Source organism: Protopterus annectens, chromosome 12.part0, assembly GCF_019279795.1.
Source record: "Protopterus annectens isolate FY-2018-M chromosome 12.part0, PAN1.0, whole genome shotgun sequence".
Taxonomy (NCBI): Eukaryota; Metazoa; Chordata; order Ceratodontiformes; family Protopteridae; genus Protopterus; species Protopterus annectens.
The window spans coordinates 1,519,473,112-1,519,486,977 of NC_056746.1; the positions used below are offsets into that span (position 1 = coordinate 1,519,473,112).

At 36.3% G+C, this 13,866-nt stretch overlaps 1 protein-coding gene across 1 annotated transcript in view; it reads left to right on the plus strand.

Moving 5' to 3' along the window:
- Window positions 1-13,866, plus strand: part of UBE2O (ubiquitin conjugating enzyme E2 O) — a 1,895,179-nt gene that overhangs the window by 1,339,116 nt on the left and 542,197 nt on the right. Inside the window, exon 11 of the mRNA XM_044089038.1 lies at window positions 10,328-10,417. Within this exon, the coding sequence (XP_043944973.1) occupies window positions 10,328-10,417 (90 nt within the window). The remainder of the gene's footprint in view (window positions 1-10,327; window positions 10,418-13,866) is intronic.

Genomic DNA, 13,866 nt, shown 5'->3' on the forward strand with positions numbered 1-13,866 from the left:
CTCTTTCACTTTCCCTTGCAGAATGTCATTTAAGAGTAGTTGGCCCTTTGACTCATTTCCTTGAGCTGCGTGTTTTTCATTGAATGGGAGGAACTGAAGTGTGAGGAAGGAGATGCAAAACAAACATCTGTATATAGATTTTTAAACCTATTTTTAAATGTTACACTTTGCAAATAAGCATTCACTGTTTAGTATATATATATATATATATATATATATATATATATATAAAAATATATATATGTATGTATATATGTATATATATATATATATATATATATATATGTATATATATAGGTTTACCTTTTAAAGTGAATGCTAAATAGCTGAAACTGAATTGGTTGAATGCATTGTATTAAATGATCAATTAGTCTAAACTCACAATGTCGAAATTATCGAAATTCCCCATTTCTGCACTGTAGTGCGATATCGGAGTTGGTATATTTAAGTAGGGGGAGGTGTGGGGGGCACAGCCCCCCACATGGGGGGTGCAGGGGTGTGTAGCTCCCCTGCAAAATAGTAGGGCTGATCTCATTGCTTTTTCAATTAAATGAGTGTAGACATTTTGATCATTCAATGCTTTGGGTTTAGATGTTGTTTTTCGACCAAATGAACATTAGACATGGCATTCAACATTTTAAAGGTAAACCATATATATATGTATGTGTGTATGTATGTGTGTATATATATATATATATATATATATATATATATATATATATATATATATATATATATATATATATATATACACACCATATTGTATGTGCTTGTTTTAAAGTAGTTGTACTCATAATAAATTTTAGATCTTTGTAAGCATTTGGGCAGGTTAAAAATATGATCTTGCTTATTCACTTTGAATTAATTTCCTTATGCAGTGGAAAACTCTTCCTGTAATTTTCACATCCTTTTACAAGCCTGTTATTTATCATTTCAGTTCCCCTTTTTTTATTGTCCCTGAACTGAATGTACAGTTTTCATTTTCAGTTGTCTGCATTGTCACTGCTAGTGTCATATCTACTTCCTTAGTGAAATAATTAACATTTCACACAATATTGTCCTATGAAGATTTATTTATTTAGTAATTTTTTATTATCATTCCCTTATTTGACTAATGTTATGGGTTTTAAAGCTATACCAGTAAGAGAGTTGAAGGAGCTGGATCTGATTCAAGATGCCTGAAGTAGCCATGCTAAATCATTATCTGCCTAGGTAACTCAGAACTGTCCAGCTTTCAAAAGCTCAAACTCCTCACACCTTGTCTGTTCCTGTGACAGCTGATTGGCTGAGCATACATTCAGATGGAACCATTCAGGTGTCACAAGAAGTTGAGTGTTCATAGGAAGTTACTAGGCTAATGGCCCTGGAGCTTTTACAAGCCTAGCTGTGTAAAAACCTGAGTACCTTTTTTGACCATATTTAGATGGCCATTGTTAATGATTTTGTGATCCAACACTGAATGCCATTGTCCAGGAGGGGTGCCTCCCCAAGAATGAATTTATGGTCATCCATCCAGTTAAAGTTTAGCTTAAATAGGGTCATTGAGGAACTCTGCTTCACATGGAGTGGGAACTTATTTCAAAGGAGTGATAATCTCTGGGAGATGTATCTGTTTCTCAAGCATGATTTGTTGATGTCACAGGCTAGGTTGAGATCCTTGGAGCGAGTTATTCTTTTCCAATTTGATTTGTGGATGTGCAGCAATTCATTAGGGTAGCTTTTGAGACTGCTCTGTAGGCAAGGCACAGGTTGCCTCTTAACAGCTTGCATTATACAGAGTACTGTGTCAGGGGTTTCAGTCTTTCCATGTATGTCATGTTTTAGAGGCCCTAGATTCTCTTGGTAAGAAACCTCTGTGGTCTTTTCAATTGTTGCAAGTGTCTGGTGAGGTGCATACAGAGGGGGAAGCATTGTACTCAATTAGTGGCCTGAAAAGAATCAAGTACAGTAGGGCTATAATGTCCCTGGTGTTGTATGCAGTACTCTTATTTATAAGATGGGCAGTGTATCTATTCTTGGTGGTGAACCAGTTTAGATATTTTACATGAGATTTTAAGCTGAGTTAATACCTTGACCTGCATTTTTGTGTGTTGATGGAATGTTAGGTTTAGGTCTATGATTAGTTCTTTGTATCCATGTTGAGTAGTGAAAAAAAAGTGGGGTGCCTGAAAGGTTTATAATGCTGAAGTGAAGTGAGATCACTGCTCTCAACTAGACCAGGTAACTTACCTGGTTAACAAAGTACAAATAAAAAAAAAAAAAAAAAACTACAGCAGTAAACATCTGCTCAGTGTGCATTTTCTAAATAAGCAAAGCATACACGTTGTTTAATCAGGTCCAGTTTTTCTGCCATCCAAACAAAGACGTATTCAGACTATTCACAGGATCCAGTGCTTATTTTTCTGGCTGGCTTCTCAGATTTCCATTTGGGGAGCCTCCTTCCTCTCATTTTATTATTAGATTTATTCTCTTTATTTTTATGCTTGTTTAAAAATTTTAATATTTTATTTCTGTCAGTGTTTACAACAGTTCCTGTGGGAATTTCTGCTTGTAGCAGTAGTCATTTGGCTTCTGTCTGTGATAAATATGTGTTATCACGGTTATCGAAGGAAACTTTAAGTATCTCTCTCATTAGTGCCGACTGTATTTGTGTGCGCTTGCTTGTAAAACACTAGAACGGTCTAGTACAGTCAGAACTGCAAATTAATCTTGCTTGTCCTTACTGTTTCTCTGCTTTATTTTCACATTTTGACAGAAAATATTCTGGAACATGGATGTTTCAGCATTTATGCATTTACCACATGCATGACTTTGTTTTTAACAGTGGATTGTGATTTTGCCACAAATTAATTTATTTGAATGTAGTGTGGCGATTTTACTGTCTCTCTGACAGGGAATGGTTTGAATTGCCATTAAACATTATTTTATGGCAGTTTAATTTGGTTAACGTATGTGAAGCTAAATTTTAACACTGAATTTGATGATGTTTTTCATTTTATCCGAACATGAGTTTGGATCCAAACCCTCCTTCTCTACTGCCCCAAGGGTATTCACTAAATGCCTTGCTCCAGTGATTACCTTTTGCAGGAAGACAGGTGTTGAGATCTTTTCCTGCCTGGGCAATTTGTTTCTTTCCCAGATGCTCTGCTTCAGGATCTCCGATTTACTATTTACCTGTTAGAGTCTGGAGTTTACCATAAACTTCCAGAAATCTTCTCTGTTGCCTTCTCAGCATCATGTTTTCCTTGGTTGCCGACTTCAGACCATCCCTGTGTTGGCATCTGTGCCTACCCCCAGTGCCCTCTCTCTCACTCCCTTTTTCCAATTTCTTCTTCCTGTGGCTTCAGTCACAGCCAGGCAATTATCACCTGTCTGAGCATGCATAATTTTGCACTTCATTAGCACAGTGCAGTTACAGTATAGCACTGAGTCACTATCACTTTTCATAAGTAGAGGTCATTATCACATTGATGAATGCACAAGTCAGATTTGGATTTTTCTCCACTTGGAGTCATTGCAATCCCCCCCCCCCCTCAAGTAGGACCAGAATGGTAAGTAAAACTCTTATTATGAATTGTGTTGTGTAAAATATTATACTTTTCTGAGTTTGGCAAATAACTGTGGTAAGGAGCTGGTGAAGATGCTGAGAAAGAAGAATTATTTCAGGAGAGTGCTACCATATGCAACTGAAGATGTCATTAACCATCCTGCAATACTTCTTTTTTTATTCTGCTTTTATCAAGCATGTGTAGAGTTTAGATGACAGGAAGGGCTTAGTAATACAGAACTTGACCTGTTAGGGCTGTTGCTGAATGGACATATGTAAAGAAAAAAGGCATAGGTAAGGCAGACTGCTGACACTGAAGGAGGTCGTGAGATTATCAGCTGTCTGGTTGCACTGTGCAGATATCAAAGTTTGTTACAGACTTAGGTTATCGAAACTATTATTTTTTTCATATTTTGGTAAATAACTTTGCAAGGTAACATGTCAGTGTGCCACGTAATACCTTGTTTTGAAGACAGTGTTGCTCCTTACAACATGGTAACATAGCTGTGTCTATGTTTTATACATGTACAGATATCAAAGTTTGTTTCGGACTTGGGTTATAGAAATTTTTTTTTTCATATTTTGGTAAATAACTTTGCAAGGGAACATGCCAGTGTGCCAAGTAATACATCATTTTGAAGACAGTGTTACTCCTTATAACATCCACTATTCTGATGATACAAGGGTTACCTAAGCTGCATAAGGGGTTAGAGAGACCACCAATGAGACCAATTTTGGCAGGGAGAAATTGGTGTACAGAATCCATTTCGATGTATTTGGAAAAGAACCTTCGTAGGTTAAATGATAAATCTCTATTTATTTTAAATGATACTGAACATTTTCTAAGAGATCTTTTTGAATGCACTAATGAAACTTGAATGCACTAATGAAACTTGTGTATCAGTCTTGTTTTAATGACACTAGATGTGGTATCACTTTTTACTGTTATACCAAATGAAGGTATAAGAAGGGTAAGTAGGTTAATGACTGAACATATGGGTTTCACCATAAACAAGATTAGCCTGGTTGAAAGTTTATTGTGGTTAGTTTTAGAAAATAATATTTTTATATTTAGGGATGAAATTTATTGGCAACGTAATGGCATCGCAATGGGTACATCGTGCGCCAATAGTTATGCAAATGCAGTTATGCATCATTGGGAAATGGAAAATTTATTAGAGTAGTTTTGCACGAAATCTTTTGTTTTATCGAAGGTTTGTGGATGATCCGTTCCTTTTATGGAACGGAACAGCTAATGGAATTTGTAAAAATTTATTAATAATTCAACTGATTTTTTAAAATTTACCCTAAATTGGTCTGATGTAGAGGTCAATTTTTTAGATGTTGCTGTATTTAAAGACGATGATAAAAAATTGAGTAAAAAACACTCTAGGAAAGAATGCCATACAAATAATCTATTAAATCAAACAAGCATGCACCCAAGGTATGTTTTTAGAAATGTAGCACATAATCAATGTTTGAGAGCGTCTAGATTAAATGTAAAAAGATGATTTTGGAGAGCAGATTATGGTAGTAAGTAGTGACCTCATAGAGAAAGGGTATGATGAGAGTATGGTGAATAAAAATATTGAAGTGAAAAGGCTTAGAGGTACTAAAGCTAAGCCATACTTCTCTAAAAGGGATGAGAGGGGTGAAATACAAAAAGTTTGGAATCATGAAGATACAAAAAAGATGAGAATGTGCCTTAGTTACTCAAGGAATATAAGAGAATATACTAGTATTAGTAGACATTGGAATATTTTGATTATTGATAGAGAGGTGAGTAAGTACCTAGAAAAGACTCCCCAGTTTACATTTAAGAATAAAAATTCGTTAGAGATGACTCTGCCATACAAGGGATGTTATTCCAGTAGTAGGCAGTGAGGGAACCAAACCTTGTGGGAAATGTAAAATGTGCGTACACTTGATGGATGGTATGGATTTTAAACACACTGATGCTGGGGAGGTGTTTAAATTTGGGATTACTGCAATATGTAATAGCACCCATGAGGTGTATTTAGTGGTCTATCAACTCTGTCATAAGTTTTATGTTGGGAAGACAGACAATTGAAAGACAGGATTAGGGAACATACCTACCATGTTAAGAAGAAGAATATGTTTAATGCCTTGGCAAAGCATGTTTGTAAGACTGAGAGACATTCTTTTAAGTTTATAGTTATAGGAAAATGTGCTGAAACTTTTTAGAGGAGGTGACATAAAGGGAAGGACAGAGAGGTCAGAGGCGGAATGGATAGGTTAAGGGCAAATGTAGGACATGGTCTTAATGATTACATTCCTATGAGACCCATTTTGATAAACAGACCAGTGCGTAGATAAAAAAAAATTGTAGTACATTTTGAACTTTATGGATGCATTTATATGTGTATATATGCATTTATTTGTATTTTTTAAATAAATTTTAAAAAATTCTTTGTATTTTAAATGAAGTATTAGATAAGAGGAATGTGTACCTTTAAGTACCTATTAAGAGATCAGGTGAATATGATTCTAGAGTATAAGAAGGGAGTTTAGATTGAATATGATATACACCTGAGGAAGCATCTATGTGAAAGCGCTTGTTTGTTTTCGATCGGATAAAAGTGTCTGAAGTCTTTTGAAGAGCCTGGTACCTGGCCTGTGCTTATTTTATGGTTTTGGACTTGTACTAATTTTATGCAGAGGCCTTTGGATACTGCTGGTTTGTGTTTTTTGTTCTACATTGTTTTAGATATCACAGTTTAATCTTGTAGGATTATGAAAATTATACATTTCCAATACTTCTCATTATTATGCCCATATCTTTGCAAGGGAGCATGGTGATGACACAAATGATGCATCATTTTGAAGTTGACATTGAGAGACACAACTTGTACACTGATATGTAGCCTCTGTCTGTTACAGGTGATGAGATATTATGCTTTGTTTATCAATTGAGAAATATTAATTATATTTCTGTGAATATGTCCGTAAAGGAGCATCACACAGTAATGGTTAAGGTATCATTTTAAAGCTGACATTCATACAAATTAAATACAAATTGTATAGGTCTACATGGTACATTGACCAATATATTGTGCTTTGCTTTTCCAAAAAGGTAAATAATGTGCACAATATCAGCTTTCCTAGCCAAATATTTAATTAATGACTTTGATACACACTATCAACATTTATACTGTTGCAAAGGTCAGTGTCTGAGCAACAACTTTCACATTTACATTTTTAGTCTAGCTGTTAGTTATGAACGTTTGTTTTCTGTATGGTATTACAAATGGATTTTCTGAAAATAAGCTCAGGCTGCACTGTTGTTCCTATGGTGGAATTAAGCAGGCAGCTTTTTTTGAGCTGCTCTGGAGTGAATGAGTTAGACCAAAAAAAAAATATTTTGTAAAATACATTGTTTACATGAAAGCACAGCTACACGAATAGCTCTAGAATATACAACATAATGTATTCTTGCAGACCTTAAGGAATCTAGCACTGGCACGTAATAAGAGTCCAGTCCAACCCCACACCATGGCTAACAAAAGAAACAAAAAAAAAACTCATGATAAAAAGAGAGAGTCTGGGAAAACTGGTATAAAATAGACCTCAGAATACCTTCCAGCAATTTAGACATTGTAGAGACCTTCCAAAACTCAGTGTCAAACAGGACAAGCAAACACATTGTACCAATCTCCAAGACAAACATCTAAGGATCCCAAAACTTTTTGGTTCATCACTAAATAAACTATTCCACCCTGGCAAGATACCACTCCCTCTCCAAAAATAGGCAATACAATGGCCTCTATCCCCACACTGTTTAATGACTACTTTATACTACCAATGTTACCTCTCTTAGACACTAATGCATCTGACCCACTCTCTCTACCCATGTACAACCAAAACTACCCACAGCTCTTCAATTTTAGTCCATAACCACCTCACTCATAATGAAGTTGCTTAAACTAAAAAGTTCTTATGTAGCTGTAAGACCAGCTGCCATCAGACTACTTAAAAATGGCTGCAGACGTCATAGCCTTCCTTGTGTCCCTACTAATTAATAGGCCCATAGCAGAAAGATATGTCAAATCACTGTGGGGAAAAAACCTGCATCATACCACTGCACAAAGGCGGCACATCTATAGAGTTTAATAACTATAGACCAGTAGTGATTCTCTCCCCCCGCCTCCATAATAGTAGAAATTGCATCCATATGCAGCTGGTGTAATAACTAAACTCAAATAACCTGCTCTCAGAAACACAACATGGTTTTAGGCCCGAGCACAGCACTACAACTGCAACCGTTCTACGTTTTACCAGTATAACAAACCAGTGTAGAAACAATGATCTGCTTGTGTCTATCATGTTCTTTACTATCTTGTACCGGCATTTGGTCATTCAACACTCCTCAGTAGGACTTTCACAGTACTCCGTGTCTTGATTTCTTAGTTAACTATCTGGAAAGCAACAAGCCATTAAATTGCAACAAAACCTGTTTGTCTTTTCAACCAGTTACTACAGGTGTCTCTCAGTGTTGTATCCTGGGTCCTTTCCTGTTTAATATATTTACTAATGACTTCCACACCTCCACTCACCATACTAGTTTAGTTCAGTATGCAAGTGACTCAACATTAATATGTGCGGCCTCAACAATAAATAAGCTCCACGACATTACCCCCAAATGTTTCTCCTCTGTAGAAACCTGGTTCAAAGAATCAAAGTCTGTACTCTACCCCAAGAAAACTAAGTTAATGCTTTTTACTTCAAAAAGTTGCCAAAATCAAAAGCATCTTATGTTATAAAGTCAGCAAATAATACTGTCTTTGAAACTGTAACTGATTGTCATCTATTCTAACACCATGAAGTTTACTGTCTCAAATATGACCAGCATATACTGCACACCATTTAATCTACACAATAGAAACGAGGCTGTCTTTATAGGATCAGTGGATTTCTTACAGATACTGCAAGAAAACCTGTAGCTACCACCTTCATTACCAGCTCTCTCATGTACACCACTGCTATCCTAATAAACTTACAGTACTCAAAAGAAACTTGTCTCCTGCTATAGTAAAATGGCTAAATTTACCATCCGTCTTCCTTATAGGACCCACTGTTGTCATAGCTTAAAGCAATTAAATTGGCTTGACTCTCAACTGCCTAACATAATCACGACTAACTACTGCACACAAACTCATTCATCATCCAGAAAAAAATGCCCTTCACTATAAAACTTATTACTGCCCTACTATCTAGCAATGGGCCTCTGTTCTATTAACAAATTCTCACTACTCAGAAATAAGTCAAATAATGTAGTGGGGGACTCTCTCTACTCCTAATACTTTGCTAAATTCTGGAGTAGTATCCCCACAAAAATAAAATTCTCTGACAAACTTGATAGTTTTAAACCACTGCTTAACCAACATTTAACCAGTCCTGATCCTTCACATGCTCATCACCAGGATGAATTTGTTTTTACTGTAAAACTCTCCAAATACTCTAAACAGCATACTCTCAACCTCTCACTGAATTGACAAAAACAATTTTTATACATAACTGATGCCTGTACAGTCCACCAGGTTGCACGTGGACTTTCGTTTTAGTAACTTCTACCTCTGTAAAATCTTAGAATGTATAAATGTAAATTGAAATGTAACTACTCTTTGTTTATCTGGAACTTAAGGTAATGCAATGTAAGCAAGTGGAGCTTTTCCCCCTGGGCCTCCTCTGAAAATGGGTATTACCCAGTCAGACTTTCCCAGTAAACAAAGACAAATAAGTAATAAACATATAGTAACCTTTTTTCCATGAGGTGATGGGTTACAGAAAATACACAGATTCAGTGGATGTATTATGTTTAATGCGCTTATCAGATGGAAGTACAGAGAAGGGTAGCAAAGGCAGCAAGGAATTTAGCAGGAGGTAGAACTTGAGAGAGTAAGTAGTTGCATGAAACATTAGGCAGATTGAGGCAGAGAGCTTGTATAGACATGTATTAAAGAAAATATAGGTAGTGGTAGTTACCTGGTAAAAGGAAGTTTTGTAGGAGAGAAAGCAGGTAGAGGATGGAGTAGCAGTCTGTAGAAGATATTCTAAGTGACACAAAGTGTAATGTCTTAGTGAAGGAGATATAAAGTTGCATGTCTAAGATTAGGACACAAAAAGCTTAAGTTAAGGGAGTGTAACTTTGATAGTGGAGTTCAAGTTGAGTATGGAGGGTGAGGTATTCTGGGGTAGTGCATGAGCCTAACCAGGTATTTAGCAGGTGTTTGATGTTTTGAAGCCGTGCAGTGTGTCCATCTGTCTTTTTTCAGCTGGGATTTGGTTCCAGATTTTTCTTAATGATTGGAGTATAGTGCACTGTTTGATTTTGTAATGGAAAGAAAAAGGATTAAAAAAAATGCTTAATTTAATGTGAGAGAGTACCAGAACATAACTGTTCATTGCATCTCAAGATGAAAAAGTGATGATTAATCTGAAAAACAGAGGTGATACTAAATGTTTTTCACTGTTCGGTGTTTAACATCTTATTCAAACAGTTAAGGATATTTATCAAAACTTGCTGCCACCCTAGCCATTTTCTTTTGAAATTTTGAATTCATTCTCTTTATTTTAAAATCCATACTTATTACTTATAAAACTACCCAGTACTACATAAAATAGTACTTTCCACTTTACCATTTTTAAAGCTTGTGCACATAGTTCAGGATATTAATATTTAAGTCTTTTTACTTAGATTTCCTGATGAAATGTGAATATCTGTAATATCGTATAATTCATGTTTTCCTTATCTTTCTACAGCCATCAGTTGGACAAGTTTCTTGTGTAGATATTGACGGTAAGGTGCAGGTGATTTGGGCAGATGAATCACAAACCATTGTATTGCCTCAGGTAAGGAACGGTATGACAAAACTGCATATGCTCTGCTTGTAAAGGAGATTATTTGAATCCATGTATTAGTCAGAAGTGTAGTTTTTACTTAGTGGATTCTTGTCTTTTGTATTACCTTTTCTTTTTTTTGCACAACAATACAGTAAGTCTGTCTTTGCTGCCCTTTCAAATGCCTTAACAGTCTGCTTTCCTCTCTGTCTCTACCTTTCTTCTTACCATTATACATCTATCCTGTGACCTCTGGAATCCCTTTATGGATTTAGTCTCCACAACCCATTCTGGCAGTCCATTCCATGGATCCAAAAACCTTTCTGTGAAAGAGAAGCACTTGTGGAAATACAGAAGTGTAGTTAGTCCTTCCAATCTGCTGCGTCTGCCCCTCCTTCCCTAGCTTTCGTTTTCAGAATAACAGTTGTTTGCTGATCATTAAAGTTGTTCATGTCGCTCTGGACATTAAATCTCTGAGAAGGTGAACCAAGCAAGTTATCACAAGGAATGTTTTTGAGATTAAGTAGGTTAAGAAAAACAGTACCGTTTCTCTTGGATTTCTCCAACAAATGTTTCGCACTTTGAACTACATGCTGAGCTAATCCATTGGACTGTGGATACTCAGGACTAGTAGCAACATAAACAAAGTCCCAAGACTCAGCAAAATGCTTGAACTGCTGACTTGTAAACTGTGCACCATTGTCAGATACAACTTTGTTTGGACTACTATAGACAGAAAAATGTCTCTTCAATTTCATGACGACAGTGCTAGACGTTGGGTTAGGATGAAGGTCAATGTCAAACAAATTCGACTAAGAGTCTACTTAACACTAAGTAATGCTCACCATTCCATTTGAAAATATCTGTAACAACTGGTTATTAATGTAATTCATTAATCTGGTTTAGCTGTAATGGTTGTTTTTGTTGGTGCAGTTTAATACTGTTGCAAATTGAACATGCTAACATTTCCTTCTCTATATCTTTTGATGTAGGAGGCCAAAATACTGTGCTTCTTGTCCTTTTTTGGTTGAATCAGTACCTGGGTGACCACGATGTAAAATGTTGTTATAGTCCTGTTGTGATGCTGAAGGAATTACCATTTTAGGACCTTTCATTATGATTCCATCTTCCATTGAGTTCATTTCTATAAATAAATTACTTCTGTATGTCAAGTGGTAGACTAGTTTGTAGTCTTGGCCATCCTTGACTGATGAAATGTTTCAGCTTCTGAAGAATGGGGTCTGAGGCTGTATGATTTCTGTGTTCATGAAAACGTGATGAGGAAAAATTTCTGACTTCCATGACTTCAAAATCTGCTTTCTCATTTTCATGCTGTTCTGTTTGTCTGGGTGCTCTTGACAAAGCATCAGCAAGTTATAGATATTTGCCTTTTGTATAGACAATATTAAAATTGTACTGTTGCAGTTTTAATATAATGCATTGCAGGCTGGCTGGGGTTGTATGTATTGTTTTTTTTCAGGATTGTAACTAGATTTTGGTGATCAGTCTGTATTTGAATTGTTTTCCATAAATATAATCAGTGGACTTCGAACATGTGAACATTACTGCCAAAAGCTGTTTTTCAATTTGTGCATACTGCATTTCAGTTTAGGTTAAAGTTCTGAATGCATAAGCTGCTAGTATGCCTTCTTGAAGACATGCTGCACCAAGACCATACTTTGAAGCATCCCACGAAAGAGTTTGAGGTTTGTGAACATCATAATATCTCAGTGTGGGTGGACTGGCAGTTTTCTGTTTCAGAACATCAAATGCTTTTTGTTACACAAAAACCAGGACCAGTTTACATTTTTGCGTTTCAGCTCACGCAGTTGTGCTGAAAGCTCATTCAAGACTGGGATGAACTTTCCTAAATAGTTGACCATACCAAGAAAAAGGAAATATGTGAAATTTTCTGGAACCGGCATCTTAAGAATTGCTGCTTGCTTAGAGAGATCTGGTTGTAAGCCAGAACTGGTAAATGACCCACATAAGTAACTTCTTTCAGTTTGAATTTGGACTTCTGAGGATTCAGTTTGATTTACTTCATGAGCATGGTCTTTTCATGAGATTTCTGTCATGTCCGTCTTTGTGAAGAAATTAGACATCTGTGTTATGTCTGGCTGAGGTTTTGTACATAAATTTCAGATTAACCTGTGTATTATATGCCAGCATGACTAGCTATGATATTTTAAATACGTTCTTACATATTGATGTATAATCTGTACAGAATGTTTTAAAGATGTGAACAGTATTTCTTTACATTTCTAACTGCACATGCTTGTGAAGAAGATTCTAAGTGCAGACGGTCTCAGAATCAGCTGATCTGCCGATGTCATTGGAATGGTGACAGTTGCTGTGTGTTACTGTCAGAGGCTGAAAGACGGGCAGGAACTTTAGTAAACAGCTGTTGGTTGATTTTCACAATATGAAATGAAATTAGAGCTGGAACAATTGACAGTTAAGCTAGTCTAAAAAAGAGCCAGCTGAAGACAGTTAAACTTAGTTGTTGCCAGTTAACAGCCAGTTGTAGTTGTCAGTTGCTCACAGTTGTACTGTGCAGTGAATACCCAAAAAAAGAACTCGCCAAGAACTGTACGCATGCCTTTGCTTTGTTGTAATAATTTAGTTTAGGTCAAGGACAGTGTTCTTTAGTCAGGACAATTATAATTAATCAGTTAGTTTTTCTAAATGTTGGATTTCTGTCCTTCAGTTTTGATTTCATTTTCCTTGTGATTGAGTTCTGTTTGTTTATTGGCAACTGCGGTTTTATATTTTTTAATAATTTTGCTCATTATTAAATATTTTTGTTAACTTACAATGTGAGAGTGTTCGATCTCGCCGTTTGTTCTTACACCTGGGTTCGGAGCCGATCCTCGGCTCCGTGTCGACCGCTTGCAAGCTCTGCATCGCGAAGAAGCTCGAGATCAACCTAACTCCCACAATCCCCCTCTGCCTTTACCTCAGATCTAGTTTGCCGCTGCAGCGTTCGCATCAGTTTGATGAGCTCGAGCAACCTTAAGCTAAGATTTATATTTTTTCTTATATTTCTTAAGAATTTCTTCTTTTAAAAAATTATCTAAGTGACTGTGTGTGTGTGTTTATAGTGTTTCGAGGAATCCTCGGTTCCATATAAAGTTATTTAAACTTTATTAGAGTTTTCCCTCGGGGCCTAACCCCACCCTTTTACTGGATTGACTACTGGATTGACTTTTTTACTGGATTTGACTAAAGTTTCTGGATTAGACATACCTACTGGACTTGACATTTTACTATCTTTACCTTTGTTAGCTATAAATAAGATGTCTGAGAAAGCTAAGTCTGGCTTTAAACGTTGCCAATGTGGGCAAAAGATGTCAGTGACTGATAATCATAGTTCCTGCGTCTACTGTCTTGGCCCTCTCCATCTGCAAGAAGACTGTTCAATTTGTCATTCTTTCAGTGGAAGGGTCATGACAGATAGG